The sequence below is a fragment of the Sander lucioperca genome, chromosome 5, assembly GCF_008315115.2.
Source record: "Sander lucioperca isolate FBNREF2018 chromosome 5, SLUC_FBN_1.2, whole genome shotgun sequence".
Classification (NCBI taxonomy): domain Eukaryota; kingdom Metazoa; phylum Chordata; class Actinopteri; order Perciformes; family Percidae; genus Sander; species Sander lucioperca.
Genome location: NC_050177.1, coordinates 28626865 through 28642888, shown reverse-complemented (window position 1 = coordinate 28642888; position 16024 = coordinate 28626865). Strand labels below are relative to the sequence as shown.

The following is a 16024-nucleotide window of genomic DNA, read 5'->3' as shown; positions in this document are numbered from 1 at the left end:
TTCATTAAAAGTAAATCATGAAAAAATCTGCAGATTCATCCAAAAAAAAAAAAAAAATCATTAGTTGCAGCCCATATACATGCATACAAAAACCAAGCAGCAACTTCCAAGCGTGAAAAAGTGAAGCCAATGCGGAAGTGTCTTAAGATGCATTCTATCTAATTTCCAGCAGGGAGTTACTCCACTGGCTCCAAAAAGAAGTCGAATTACAAAAAAGTCTATAGGGAAATGACCCTATTTCTCACTTGATTTATTACCTCATTAAACATTTTCTTAATGAGTATGGTCTCAGTTGCTACTTTCAAGTCTTCTACATTACAGTGTGATGTTCATTTGTTAAATTATGGTCCCATTTATTTTAAAATATACAATAAAGTAGGGCATGCTTTAGGGTGTGGCCACACGTCAATCTGTCAATCAGGACAGAGGATTAGCAATGCTAACCATGACACTATGTACATTGAAGATTTTTACAGTCTATGACAAAAACACATAAAATTGCATCTGCATATTGGAAACCAAAAGGTTTTTATTCATCATCTTCTGATACAAAAGTGTTTTTAAATAACAAACAAGTTTTACATTTTTTTCACTTTTATACAAGGATAAATTAGCAATTTCTTTATAATACATTGATGACATCATCAAGACAATGAGTTTTCTACAAAAATGAACAGTCTGAACCTTAAAGGCTGCGATTAGTGATGGTAACTGAACGGGATTCTCAAAAAGCATTTACAAATCCGTATAACTAGTGGTTCTCAATCTTCATTAGGCTGTGGCACACACTCAACATGTTTCAAGCCACAACTGTTAAGTGATTGTTTGGAAAGGTCACCTGAAGCTTGACGCGGTCATACCAGAGTAGACCGCGAAAACGTTTCAGAGGAAAACTGCATTAGCTCAGAGAGGGAGGTAGTCTGAGGTTAATTTAATTCACTTTAACTCAATGTAATGTTTGTTTGACTTTGGAAATGTAATAAGTGTGCCCTGGTATGCTGGTTTGAGAAGCACTGGTTTTCAGGGTTCTAGGTTTAACCAAAAACCACCAAAGGATCTTTGAATGCACTAAGGGTCCTCTTACATTACATTTTAGAAAAAGGCAGCCCACGCTTTAAAGTTATTTTTTGTGCTATTCTAAACATCATGGTAAAAAATACCTATGACAGGCTGTGTGAGGCACTATCTGGTTTCAAATGACACACAGGGGAGCAAAGATCCAAACCATTCAAGCCCTTATACATTTAAACAGACCAGAATCAAATGTTTTTGACTCTACTAAAATGTACAAGGCATAATGTGACACACACCCCACATATTATACATTCAAAGACTCACTGAAACGCAAGAGCTTTGCTAGATAGATTGTCAGGCAAATACACAGTGCACAGGAGCAGTTGCGCAATTTGGTGAGTGCAGCAGTAGGACCCGGAATAACTTATTGTAAGTAGAGCTTATAGTACATTCTATAAGCAGCTATAGAGAGGAAATGCAAGATTACAATGTTGTAAGATGCCGATTATCAACAAAATGCATCGCTAGAAACAATGAATTGAAATCTTGTCTCTATCATCCATGAAATTCTGAAACGTAATGTACAATAATCTTTTCCAGGGACAACTTGATTGTCTGGGAAATGTGCCATGATGCAGTAGACAAGTTTAAAGAGAAACAGGCAGGCAGTGGGTCTATGAGAGCATCAGACACACAGACAGATATGCAGGCAGAACAGACACGCTAATTAATAGTGCCACTTTCATTGTGCTTCTGTGACGGCCTTTTTGAACTTAAAGGATTTAATAAGAAATACATACAAACTGACTCTTATTTAGTGATCATAACTGCTGGTGGATGAGATTCGTGGGAACTGATTCCTATGTGTGTATTCCTGCTGCATATATGTGCACATGCATTTGTCTGTGACAGTTCTGTTATTGCATACGGTGTCTTTTGTCAAGTGATTGTCTAATAACCTCTAATTCTTCAACATGCCTCGGGTCCGATGTTTTCATAATAAGCGCATAGTAAAAATAATCTCTCATTGTTTTTCTCTGTCAGCTCTTGCCTTCACAATATTTGTTAGAAAGGTGATTGTGAATTTAACCGCATTCAAGTTATTTATTCTGCAGTGTTCACAATGAAAACTGACCAAACTGTTTAAGGTTCTCTGCATATTAATATAATGTGTTAGAATTTTTTATTACATCACTGCCGTCCCTGGTAATGCACTTGTGACAAGCACAGACACTTCACATATTGTATAGAATTATAGTGCATTATTACAGCTTAGAGCTGGTTTCCCAAAACAATCTGAGAAATAAAATCACCTGCTCTTTTATATTGTACAAAGAGTAATCATTTACAAAAATATTTTATATGTTTTCATCAGATTTTAATTACTTTTGGTCTAGAATTTCATTAAAATTTTCCCGTGTGGACATAAAAACCAGTTGTCAGATGCTTTTGGGAAACGTCAGTCTACATCTGTATATTGTCTGCACCAGGACCCTCCAGTGTAAAATTCAAAACTTTAAAAGACCCTCAACGGTATGAGGGTTACTGTATCCAGCAGGTTCAGTCTCTTCTGCTGAGGGCTCTGGAGAAAAGAGAGGCAGAGAGGTAGACGTGGTGCTACACAGCTTATTGATGTGTCTGGTCTGCATATTGATGCTCCTTTTCCGTCTCTTTTTCTCCTTCATTTTTCACTTTCTCTATCTCTCTGGGCAAAGCAAGTCAAACAGAGGAAGAGAGGCTACTGTTGCTACTTATGCACGACCAAAATTCTCCACTTTTCTCCTCCTTAGCCCCTGTTAGAGGCAGTTAGAGGGGGTGAGGCATGCTTGCAGACTCTCAGCAAGCTTTTACGATGCCATTACATCCAGTGGCTTCCTTAAGAAACTCCTGCTAGTCCCTCTCGTCGCTTTTCTCAGTCCTCTCCATCTTTCCTTTGGCAGAGTGAGTTTTTGTAAGTGACAGAGAAGCAGGTAGAAGTCCATTCCTGTCCGTTCTCTCTCTCTCCTTCTTTTCACACCACCGTCTCGTTACCTTTTCCTGGTTTGATCCAGCCCTCGCCCGGTGCCCTCTTGCCCCCTCGGCTCGCCCTGCTATCCCTGAGCAGGCGGGCAGAGCAGCGCTGCCAGGTGTGGAGGGTTTTTGCTGACCAGATCCACATGCCTGATGTTATGCCTACGAGCAGTGACATAAAGATTCGAAGCATCTCTGATGCCACGTATGAGTCCCGGGTGCTGGCCCTGAACTCCCCCCAGTGAGAGAGCTGGTAGAGGTAACAGCCAATGACGGTGGATGCCGGAACGGTGTAGAGAACAGAAAACACTCCGATCTTCACCATTAAACGCTCCAGCTTGTCTGTTTTGGCACCGTCCTTTTGCAGATTGGAGCGGATCTTGAAAAGAGCCACTAGGCCAGCACAGATAAACAGAGTGCCTGAGGTTCAGAAAGGGAAACAATAGTCATATAAGGAGCATCAGATAGAGAAAACACAATGACAGCTCCATAAAGCAGTTAAAGCAATGAGGATTATGCATGTCAATGAATGAATATGGCGTCTTATGGCATCGAGAAACGGTTCCAACTTGGAATCGTTGCAAAAATTACGATTCCAATGCAATCGTTTTGTTTTGTGGAATTGTTTGGAAAATTTTGTTTTGAATCCAATCAGTGGCTCCAAATTTTACATGCGCAAGTTTTGGTTTCCATAGTTGCCACTAGAGATGTTCTATAGGCTCCGATACTGCCTAAAACGCTGGTATCGGTATCGGGAAGTACTGGAGTTTATGCACCGATCCGATACCATGTAAGAAAGCCCTAAAGAAAATCTACGTTAAAGTAGTTTATTTATGTTCTTTTTCCGTTATAACTATAACTATGACTGTCAAACTGGATAATAAAAGAAAGTTCTGTGGCATTCATGTTTCACAAAGAGTTTAACCTGAGCCAGACCGACAACAAAGATAGAAATAATATCACATCCATACAGATGATAGTATTCAGCTGTTAAAACATGGTAAAATATATGACACACTGGTATCGGATCGGTACTCGGTATCGGCCGATACGCAAGTTCAGGTATCGGAATCGGTATCGGGAAGCAAAAAAATGGTATTCGACCAGCTCTAGTTGCCACCATACTTCCAGGCTCTTGTTGTGTTGCAGCCATGGAGCACAGTAAGCGTCGCTCGCGCTGAGAACTGATTTTGTCCGCGAGACCGGTAAAACTGTAAATCACCAATGAATAAGAATAACATGTTCCTCTTAGCTGTGAAATAAGCATGTGACCCGTTTCAACTCCACCTGTTAAAAAATTGGAATCTAGAATCCATAAGAACTGTAATCGAAAGGAGGAATCGGAATTGGAATCAAAATTTTTAAAATCAAAACGATGTCCAACCCTACGCCTGAGTGCATAAAATATAGGCACAAGCAGTTTTACTAGAAAAAGAAAATCCCATTCATCGATCAACTGATTGCACTATCATCTTGTAAGGAATTACCTATTAGAAGGTATGTGGCCAGTGGTGCTACCACAAAGCCTGTGAGTGCCTCCTGCTGCTGGTTGCCAACATAGCACAGTCCAGTTAGGTCGTCTGCATCGACCAGTCGCATAATGAGGATGACTATAGTTTTAACGGCCGGGATGGCCCAGGCTGCTATGTGAAAGTAAGAGCTGTGCATTTCAATAGCCTCATGGCCCCACTTCAGTCCAGCAGCCAAGAACCAAGTGAGGGTCAGGATCACCCACCTGAAAAAGAGAGAGTGAGAGCAAGAAGAGTGAGAGAAGAGGCAAAACACTGCTCATATGTTCAGTTATCAGATTGTCTTTCTGATCTGGCATTCATTTTTCGTAGTGAATAGCAATCACATGTTTCCTGAAAACAAGGCTGAGGCACCATCGGGCTGCTGTTTACTGCTAGAGACTTGCTCGAAACTTAACTTTGCCCTCTATGTAACTTTTCCACAAGAATCCCTCCGTTGTAATTAGCTCATCATGAGATAGTAATGAGTTACATAACAGAGGGTTAAGATCATGTTTTCGGAGAGTGAGGTCCTTGGGCTTTTCAGTCTGCTGCTCTTCCAAAAGCAAAGAGTGAAGTCTAACAGGAAAACAAGGGCAAATGAGGGCAACGTGAAAAGGAAGAAAAGAGCTGTGACAGCAGTGTGCTTCCACTGCAACTGAAGTGCAGCATGCACTCAAAAGTGGAATTTTTACAAAAGCTGCCTTTGTATGTGGAAATGAATCCATCTAGTACAGAGGTTATGAGACAGGATAGTTAGACTTTAAAGAAAACAGGATGCATGTCTCGTGTTCCAACTGTTCCCCCAAAGTCCATTCACAACGGCTGATGACAATGGGACAAAGAGATGAAACACTGATATGATAAAAAGTGTGCGCCTGCGTTTGTTTGTACGAACCAGAGTGAGGAAGCCATGCCAAAGAAGTAGAGCAGGAGGAAGACTACGGCACAGCCGGTGCTCTTTAACCCTTCTTGTACTAGAATTGGTACTGCGGTGGCATCTATGTCACAGGAAACACGCTCCCTGCCCAGAGTCAAGCGTACCTGCAGGAAAGGACAGAAAGTGGCAGGGGAAAGAAAAAATAATTTTTTATTAATAAAAGAAAAATACATTAAGTATACCGTAATCTGTCATTCTCATTAAACCAGACTGAAAATGTGACTTTTCCATCTCCGTATACAAATATGCAAAATAATAAATATTCACAAAATATTTATTCTCCCCAAACAAATGAACTTCAACGGGACAGTGTAATACTGAATCTCCCACTTACCAGGTAGGCAACGCTGTACAGATTACAACACATAGATAGAAAGATGATGGGCCTCTCAGGGTAGGAGAAGCGCTGTGAATCCAACAAAAAGGTTAGGACGGTCAGAGTGGTCGACAGGAAGCACAGCACGGCCCACACCGCCATCCATGCGTCTGTGAAGACTTTGGCCCCTCGTCGGTAGAGCCCACTGTCGTAGCCACACTGGAGAGTACAGCTTTCGGTCTGTTTTAACCAAGTATACTGGTCAGGTTCAGATCCCAATGCCTGACACTCCTCCTGGTGGGGAGGATGGCGGACAGGCTGATAGGGCGGGTCCTCGTCCCCCGGGCCCTCCATGCACATGTGGTTGTGGTCGTTTTGAGGTGGGAAGAGGCTGCAGTTGAGCACCTGGAGAAAAGACATGATGGGAAATGGCATTTTGGTAGCTTATTATGGCTGTGATACATCCTGTTAATATGTTGTGCTCATTTACGTAAGACTTTTTCCTAAAAGAGAGCCCTTTGTCTTAAGACTTTGGTTTCAAATATACAATTTTTCCAATTCACTCAACCACATCCTAAAGTTATATACATGCACGTGATGATGTGACTCACCTCAGGCCATATAAAGCCAAACTCATGGAGCACCGGGAGGCATTTTCTCTTGACGGATAGACACATGCTACCACACGGACCAATAGGGATGGGAACCTTGTCTGTGCACATTGGCACATAGACTGAGCACAGGAAAAACTGGAGAAAAATAGAGATACAAGTTGAACATTTTGCTCTCAGTACGTTTTACAACATCATGCCACGTATGTATTATTTAATTAGATTTAATAGCATACAGTGAAGAGCGACTGCAGAGCAAAAGTTATTAAATGAGCTTAAACTGATGATACTGCAGATGTGTTGTGTGTATATATTCATATAAGAGCTTTTCTATTTTTATGGAGAGAAAAAAAGAACAAAAACATATTTAGGAGTGATGCAAGAGTGAAAAATGACTATATACCAAAACAAAAAAATTCTGGTGAAGGTGCAGTAAGAATGCAACAGTAATCCATTATTGTGTCATATTTCAGTACACTGCTTTGTAGGCTTTGATCCAGTGAAGTTAAAGCAAACTGTGAGGCAGAAGGTAAATCATCTAAAGAAGTGGAAAGTGATCTTTCTATATATTACAAAAGGATTACACCTTCTACTCCCACATGTGGATCCTCCATCTACTTGCATATATCACTCACTATCCTACTGCTTTCTCTGCCTTTACTTTCAATATATTGCATCACCTCTTCTAATGTTGGATCTCTTTTGGAAACTCCACGACTTGGGTCAAGTCTCTGCTCCAAGGTTGCATCGTAAACGGTAATAACGAGACCGAATAAGAACAAAAATTTTGGTTCCTCATTTCGGTGCCTGACTTTTTTTTTCAGAAGCATCGCTGCACTGGATGCTACGTTACCGTTAGCTATTAGCTGGATTAAACACAATGGTTAAAATGCTGACATCTTGCGTTAAGCGGTGTAAAGTGTGACTGTATTTCCCTGTAGAGGATTCCAACAACGGGACGTAACAGTCCGCAACTGCCGTTGTCGGAAAAACAACACAGACGGTGCGTTTACTTGAAACTCGCCAGCCTTGTGGTGCATTTTAAGTTATTGTTTTTGTCATTTACCAGCAATTTGCTGGTGCACCGTTTAGGCGCCGGCACCGTTTTAAAAGTATCGATTTAGCACCGGTATCGAAACCCAAACGATACCCAACCCTATTGCACACACAACTCAACGTCTTTAAAAACAATCTGTGGACTTGACAACACTGAGAGCATGTGCCATGTAATGCTCTATAATCCCCCCTAATCCAAGGCTCAGTTTTCTCTGTCCCATGGCAATGGTTTTGAAATAGATATCCATGTCAGGGTTATAAAGATAGTGAACAGTCTGAAGTCACATTTGACTCTTTGAGGGGGCAAAGATGTGAAGGATAAGTACTCTGGGGTATAAAAGGTTGCAATTTTAGGTGATTTCATGCCTTCACAGTAGGGATGCACAATATATCCTTTTTCTTTATCATCATTGCGATACCAACTGGCACAATAACCATATCGCGAACGGCTGCGAAATATCGCGAAAGACACTCAGAGATTTTTTTTGTTAGTTAAAAGAAAATATCAGAAACTGCATCAAAACTGCACTTTAAAATGTATCCGCCATTCTTTTTTTAGTGAACTGTCACTTGTTTTTAGTGTAGCCTTTCATATTCAATTTAGTGTTCAATTTGTTCAATAAAAGAATGTTAGAAATGATTTCCTTTCATTCAACAAGCAATACATTGTATTTTAGCAGAATACTAAAAGCAGCAGAAAGGCAGGACTAGTACACTTTAATATCTGTTTATTTATCACAAGTAATATCGTTATCGCGATATTCAACAACGTTATCGCATATTTTCCTCATATCGCGCAGTCCTACTTCACAGTGAATTGTGTTTGAAGCCGGAGTGTGAAAAAGCGTGATATGAAAATACACAGAAGTTTCTCTTCAGGTAAAGGAATCAAACACACTCCATGATTTTGGATGGGGAGATAGCTGACTTAAATACTTGTTAGAGTGGAGGGGTTGCTACCATTTTTCATTTCAGAAATACCAAAATATTTAACTGCCCATAATGATAACAAAATGTTTTGGGCTTGCAGCCTTGATTCAGTGATAGTGAAATCCAAGCTTGAAATCAGCCCTTGCACAGAGCCCAAATTAAATCCAAGAAGGATTGGGAAATAAATACACACAGAAACATTACAACTCTTTTTCTCTGAGAATTTATTTGCTAAGTAAACATAACAATTGTGAATCTGTGCACCACGTTAATCTTATACAATAAAATTTACAATGATGAATAATTTGTATAAGAATAAAAAAATTAGACTAGATTAGCTAATCATGTTTCTACATTTGCATTATGAGTCTAAACCATAATAGAATGACCCCCTCATTGTGTTACTAAAGTATGTGATGTCAAAATCAGTTCTGAGTCAGAGAGAACAACCTTTAAACTGAATTTGTTACACTGTTCTCTGATCAGTGTCTGGGTTGTGTAGCAGCTTTTTATCTGCAGATAGAACAGATTGGCTGATCTGAAGACGGTATTAAGTTCTTCCCTGCAAATAGAGAATCTTTCTTCTCAAACTGAACCACGCGTATTAGAGTTGTCCTGAGTAATTTGCTGTTCGATTAAATACAATTTTAAAAGTTAACAATATAACAAAGATGCCCTATGTGTGAGTGTGAGTGTGAGTGGAGGTTTTGTTTTGTGTGATTGTACTTGATTCAATTAAAAAAAAAAGTGTATAAAAGCAGAAAATATTAAACTAGCTACAATACCATTCTGGATATTTCTCACGGTGAATTATACCGACGACAGTAATATAACACATTCTGGGTGTTTCCCCCCCGACCGTTGGTAACCTGAGGCTGTCACTTGGCTGCTAAAAACTGCTCCGGTTACTTGTCAGGAAGCCTCCCATTAGAGCAAATGCTAGGAGATACGGTTTCCCCTTTCCTCTCTCTTTAGCGCGCCTGTGTGTGTTGAAGAGAAGGGGGGGGGGGGGGCGGCTAATTTTACAGAACAATTTTCAGTTGGAGGAGGACAGTTTTATGCTGCAGTTCCTCTTTGTTCTGTCTGACTGTCTCACACATGCACACAAATATCTCTTAAGCATTTATTAATTTGCCATGTCAACATATTTGTACCCCTATTCCCAAACAATCACTGAAAAAGAGAATTAAGTAATACAATTAGTAGGTAGAAAGCACACACATATCCAGACAGGATAGTGGACACTTTTTTAAATTAATAACACAAAGGAGCATCTGGGAAACTGTTTGTTTTCATGTCTATGTATTCAGATGTCTAGGTACTGTATGTTCATATGTATGTGTACATGTGTGAGAAATGGCATCTCCAAATAAAGAGATGTAATACATGTAAAGTCAGAAAAAGTGAACTCTGTTCATCTGCAATTTAATTTTTGCTGTGTCTAGTCTTACAATTGTAGTCTAAAGTAAAATCTTAAAGACGAGGAAGAGGACCAAACTAATTTTTTCTTACACGGTGCATGAGGCAAACAAGCAGCATTTGTCTTAGGACACTGAGGGTACCATTGTTAACAAGGAGAGAGTACAGTATATAGCACTGAAGACTCAGCTGTTGCTGTGTGGGGCATGAACTCAGAATGTCAACAGACAGAGGGGGCATTTTCATTGAAATTAGCATGACAGCCTGGCACAACAGAAAGGAAGGCAGGGACCCCTCCACTTATTTTTACTCTGTGGGCCAACCTTTATGATGCCCCTTATTATCACTGGCACCATCAGTCTGAACAGTTCACTATTGCTGGTTGCTCCTCTATGGTTGCTCCCTGTCATGTGCTCTGGGACCACACTGTGTTCCCCTCTCTCAACACACACACACACACACACACACACACACACACACACACACACACACACACACACACACACACACACACACACACACACACCAGACTATATAGACTCAGCCATGCCTTTTTTAAGTCCAGGATCAGTGTTCCTAAATTTGTGCACCAGCCTCAGTGCGTGCTTTTAATAACATGCTGTCTATTCTATTCTAATATCAGTATATATTTCTCACATTATCCCAGTACCTTAAGTTGACTGGAGCAGCCGTACTGTATGAGCGGTGTGAACGTGGTCAGCTGCAGCTCGGCGTCCGACTGCAGCACGTTGCCGACCAGATTGGGCATCTTGGTGACGTTGTAACCGAGACCCTGGCACATGCTGATTCGGATCGGGTCGCAGGTCATTTCCTCCACCTCATCGCCGAAAGCCTGCACCACGCAGAGCGGACCGACCAGCCCGGACAAGACGAGCAGTGCTGCCCCGCTGAACGACATCATCATCCCGGGCATGGTCACCGCGACACTGAGCGGCTGCCGCCTGTAAAGTCTGCACAGTTGATATCCCCCTCAACGAAAAAGTTACGTTGGGTCGCCCTGGAAACCGCTGCGGGTATAGTCCAGCAGGATTGGAGCGCGTGTAGTCCGTGCGTTTTTGGATGCTATAGTATCCAACTCAGAGCCATTCAGTAGAGTAAAATATCCAGTAAGCAGCCGTGAATCATTGCGTAATCTGTGCGTAATCAAAAGAGTTTTTTTTAAAAGTTTAAATAACGTCTGCAGTTTAAAAAAAGAAACCTACATTAGGATACATCCCGCAGTCCTTGCGTTGTTTCCCGTTAATAATTCCGTGTGGAGAAGCGCAACGATACAGAGCTCTGCTTTTGCGCCTACTGCCTGCAAGATCCAGCTCTAAACTTTATTGTGTCTGTGAGGAGAGACAGTTTTGCCCGTCCAGAGGGGAGCCGACCAATCCGTGCACGAGATTCTGGTTTCCCTGGCCAACCCCTGACCAGGAGGGCGGGATCTAAGAGAAAAATAGAAGAGCAAGCATCTCCTCCCCTCTCCCTCTTTCCCCTCTCATTCTTCATAATTTTCTCTTCTTCTGTCTTCTTGTTTCATTTCTTGTTTCATCCTATTCTGTTCTTTCCTCACTGTGTTCCCTCCTCTCCTCCTGCAAAGAAAATCAGCAAGCGTTCCCCAACTAATTCTGACTATATCCAGAACCTGTATTTAAACTGGCTGATGTGGCTTACATGTTTTTATTGGCCGTATTTTTAGAAAGTAAGCATCTGAAAAGTTGATTTTTCAGTTTGAGTGTGTTTTTATTTTATATTTAAAGTCCCTTAAGGTTTTTAAGCCTGTCTGGAACTTCACCACAGGTTCCACTCTCCCTCTTTAAAGGCCCGTCAGCTCTAAGTGCTCATGACATTGTAATTGAAAGTAGGGCCTTAAGTGATGCTGAAGCATTGGAAATCTGTTTTGCATTGCAATGAATGCACATACTTGACAGGTTTTTTGTTTGCTCATGGCACCCTGGGAGAAGACTTCTCTTTTACAGCATGAAACTAGCAGTGAAGAGTGTTGTTTTGGCTTTTCAGTGTTGTAAAAGGGTGGGTGAAAAAGTGTTTGGATTTGTTGCAAATATTTCAGAAAGAGGAAAGCTCAAGACATCTTTAATTTGTGTATTCTACCAAGTCATTTGTACAATTCTGAGGCTGTTAAAGCATGTCTTGTGTAATTAAACTCAATTTAAGAGCTGCACAGACCTTTCCAAATACCACACATACCTGAAACCGTATTCTAATGTCACTTTGCCCAGAGTTTAAATGGAACAAGATTCAAATACGATTCAACCAACAGAGACTTAAAGTAAGTGATGCTTTATTTTATTTTAGCTACCATATTTAACAACAGCATTATTTACTTAAGTTTCGAGTATTAACCTCAAAACAACTAAATTTGGGCGAGATCATTTGGTATTGACACACTTGACTCAGAAACACACGCACACATTCATGCACACAAACACAATGAGGAAGTGCAGCTGGGCCCCAAATATGTGCCTTTTTTTAAATCTCAAACCCATTTATCTTCTTCTGCACAACGCAGAGAAACACGAGGAACCAATACATAGGGATTTGTAGGCAGACAAGAAAAATGAGCAGGCTTGCAGAGAAACAAAGTATTTTGTCCATCGGTACTAATCCTTTCCTTAACTCTTATTTCTTCACCTGGCATGTTTGTGTCAGGTATTTCTAGGGAGTCGCTGTTGATAAGAGACTCACATCACAAGAAGGCTTAAAACATGAAAACATCAGCAGCAGTCTGGTTGGCTGGTCTCGTGCTGCTGCGTTTTCCCTCCTGGATTATACTGTGATGATTAGGTGAATCCGGTGTGACAATTGATTGGCAGCAGCAATGACCTCGCCACCCCCGACCCCCAGCACACACACTCTTCATTCTGCTCACACACACACACACACACACACACACACACACACACACATGTATGTATATATATATATATATATATATATATAGACGCACACACACACACCATCCCCCTCTGCTGCTCTTTGACTGAACCTGGGGTCAAGACCTGAAGTAATTAGCACTGAGCTGAAACAATAGAGTGTGCCCTGGAGCTGATGGTTATCAGGGGCGTGGTGTTTGTGTGTTGTGTGTGTGTTGTGTGTGTGTGTGCATGCAAAAGAAAGAAGTGAATGGATGGGAACATGAAATACAATACAACCAAATCACAGCTCAATCTCAATTTGAGCCAAGAGAAGAGAAAAACAAATTACCAGTGATAGTTTGTCCACTTTTACACACTTGAGCAAGTCAATTAATTGAGGCAGTTCATTTAACAGTAGATACAGAGAAGAAGAGTCAGACAAACAGAGTGATAAAGGAGGGTGAGGTAAGGATCTGCAGCAGCACATTATCAGCCCGATCCACCAGCACACTCCGTTACCTCTGTTTACTTTCACAGTAGAGTGTGAATAGCAGGAGTGAGCAGACAACGTGTTGGAATTGACAGACTAATGGCCATCACACTGAGTGGATAATGACCACAGTTACCCTTTAAGCCATTAAACCACTGAGTTAATAATCAAACAGGCCATTAAAATTGATGTTTAACTAAGTAGGCCTAAGGTAGGTAAGGTAAGCAAAGAAAGAGGGGACTGCTGGTTTTAAAACCGTTTGTACATTGGTACATCTAAGGTCACAGGTCATATGTGTACATGTCTTAAAAGATATGAATAAAACTGATATAAACTGGTTATGAATCCACAAGGAGTTTATTTTCTGGCCATTCTACTTCTATGCACAACTCTCTTTCTGACCAAAACAGCAATCAGCTGCAGGAGGAAATCCGGCTGCCAATATTCGAGTTAGTGCAAGCAGTACATACACATTTACAGTATGCTGATTAGTTAATTGGAGGTGACTATATATAAAAAAAATAGTTGTTGCAGAGGTGAGCACTGGACACAGTAAACATTCAATCAAAATGTATTAAAAACATGGTGTGGATAGTGGGAAGTGGGAAGTTAAGGAGGGTTTAGGAATGTCAACTGTGCATGTTAGTGATGGCAGCAATTGGACCAGCTACAATGACAATATGTAAATGTGTGCAGTATTTTAAAACTGTTCTACACATTTTTATGGATCTATCTCTGAGCCCCTTTTACACAAGGCGGGAATGTTGCGGCGTTATTCCGCTTCGCTGTTCTGTATAAAAGGTACAGACACAGAATGGGGGGACAGTTACGCCATTAAGGCTGCATTTCCACCAAGTCAGGCGTTGCAGCGGAAGCACTTATGCAGTAGAAATGAGAATTCTTTTTTAGAAATTGGTGGCTTCTAGGCCGAGAAAAGCCAGAAAATATGTTTTTGGCATAGGCAGTATATAATGGACCAACAGATCCCGTTGCTCTGGATGGAGCTGCGCAGCCTCCAACTGAGAGAGACGACGTAAATGTGACGTGAGCAACCTGGCTGAAAGTTGTAAGTCTTCTGGTAGCTGTGCCAAGAGAAATCTCAATCATTCCCAATCTTGCAGAGACGGAGAGCATAGGTATATGTAAGGAGATAACATAGGCACAGGCTATGTATTGCTAACTAAAATGCTAGTTAACATTAGTAATTAAACAGCTAATGTAATTCGAAACTGCCTGTGAGCTTCTCCTGTACTATACGGTAATTCCTCTACTATGTGACAGTAAGTCGCGTGGTTATGACACAATCGTTAGCCTATTTTTATAAAAACGTATACTACGGAGCCATAACGTGAGATACAAGGTAATGGAGCCTTTAAACATTGTCGTGTTTCTCTAGAAATAAACAATGGACAAATAAAGTCTTTAAACACTTCAGATGTCAAAGACGACAGTCCAACCCCCTATGGGCCGGTTAAAAACATGCGGAAGTAGCTCCTACTACTGGCTGTAGTCCATTGCCTCTGGTCAAAAAATCTTCCGATGACGCAAAAATCGTCATTTTCCGTCATCGGAAGATTTTTTCCAGACCCACAATACAGAGATCTCTCGTCTCAGGGGGACATGAGCACGGCCATTTGAAAATACTACCGTGTTTCTACTGATACAAAGCTTAATGCTAAATCGGTGAAGTATCCCTTTAAATATGGGTAGTGTGCTGTAGGCTGCAGCGGTGGGGACCGCAGGGGATGCCGGGAAAAAAAACTTAGCCGACTCTGGCGAAAAGTTGAAACAGATTCAACTTTTGAAGTTCAATGACTTTTTTGTCAATCAGACAAAACACAATGAAGTGGGGAACACAATGGAGACACAAATGGGCCACTTATATGACACTTAAACACGACCGTACAATCCTGTGCTAATCGCTGCAATGCCTGAGTCAGTGTGAATGCAGCCTGAGCTAGCAGTGGAGGCAGTCACAGAGCCAAATTGACGTAAAAAAGCAAAAGCAGCCGTAATGGCGGATGTTCTTTTCGGCAGTATTGCTGAACCTCTGTAAACAAGGCTTTTGTTAGAGCATAGAGGGCTGACACTTTCAGATTATTAAACTAGATCGTAAAATGTAACAGGACATGCAGTGTGACATTTGTGTGAGACTTTGTTTTGCAGTCCACTAAGGCTAATTTCCACTGCTGTAGGCCAAGCAAAAAAAATTGTCAGAGCTTTGTAATTATCTAATCCATACAGTTTCCTCCAACACAGCATTCATGTGATTCTTTCATCATGTTGATGCCAACAGAAAGGACTCAATGGTGTGGTTTTCCTTCCCAAATTACCCACCCTTGCTAACATGTTGATGGTTTAATGCTTAAGAGCCCTGCCTTTGGAAGGGCATGTGCCCTGGCTGGTCTTGGATCAAACCTCCCCACAGTCTTAACTTCGCTAATCCCTACTCTGCATCACTGCCACTTTTGTTACTTTAACAAAAATTATACAGTATGTGCAGAATTATAGGTACCACATGAGGTACACTGGCTGGGCAAATATAATTAGTGAACCCCAACTTTATTGTTTAATTCAGCTTTAGTCTTCAGTTATAAAGGGACAATTTTGGGGGGGTGAGGCTAGTTAATGAAATATTTGTTGTGTTTTAGGATTGAAATATCAGTCAATCCTGAAATAAGACTGTGTTGAAATGTTTATGCATTGATTTATGATTATTAATAATGCAGTCTAACTTGAGCCGACAGCTGTAATGCTCAGTGGTGCTAAAATCAGCTACAGTACTGATATGGTAAGGGACTGCATCTATCCTTAATGATTTAATACCTGCTGTTCAAAATTAATGTGGATT

General features: G+C 41.0%; 1 protein-coding gene across 2 annotated transcripts; it reads right to left on the bottom strand.

The window, feature by feature from the left end:
* Nucleotides 1–505: 505 nt before the first annotated feature.
* Nucleotides 506–14333, bottom strand: fzd4 (frizzled class receptor 4). 2 transcript variants are annotated; one of them, XM_031297220.2, is made up of 7 exons: nucleotides 14329–14333; nucleotides 10475–10775; nucleotides 6400–6537; nucleotides 5807–6193; nucleotides 5431–5576; nucleotides 4512–4759; nucleotides 3026–3444 (listed from the first exon to the last, which is right to left on the bottom strand). In XM_031297220.2, exons 2-7 carry the CDS (start codon nucleotides 10736–10738, stop codon nucleotides 3026–3028), a joined length of 1602 nt encoding a protein of 533 aa, XP_031153080.1. In that variant the 5' UTR covers nucleotides 10739–10775; nucleotides 14329–14333. The 2 variants fall into 2 exon arrangements, with proteins under 2 accessions (XP_031153079.1, XP_031153080.1); XM_031297219.2 differs by lacking the exon at nucleotides 14329–14333 and having other exon boundaries at nucleotides 506–3444; nucleotides 10475–10738.
* Nucleotides 14334–16024: the final 1691 nt, after the last annotated feature.

Excerpts from the sequence above, each read along its gene's own strand:
- fzd4 (XM_031297220.2), bottom strand. The coding sequence starts at position 10,738 with ATGCCCGGGATGATGATGTCGTTCAGCGGGGCAGCACTGCTCGTCTTG. Across the intron at positions 6,538-10,474 it reads GCTGCTCCAGTCAACTTAAG|TTTTTCCTGTGCTCAGTCTA; the intron begins GTACTGGGATAA and ends ATTTTTCTCCAG. Across the intron at positions 5,577-5,806 it reads TGTACAGCGTTGCCTACCTG|GTACGCTTGACTCTGGGCAG; the intron begins GTAAGTGGGAGA and ends CCTTTCCTGCAG.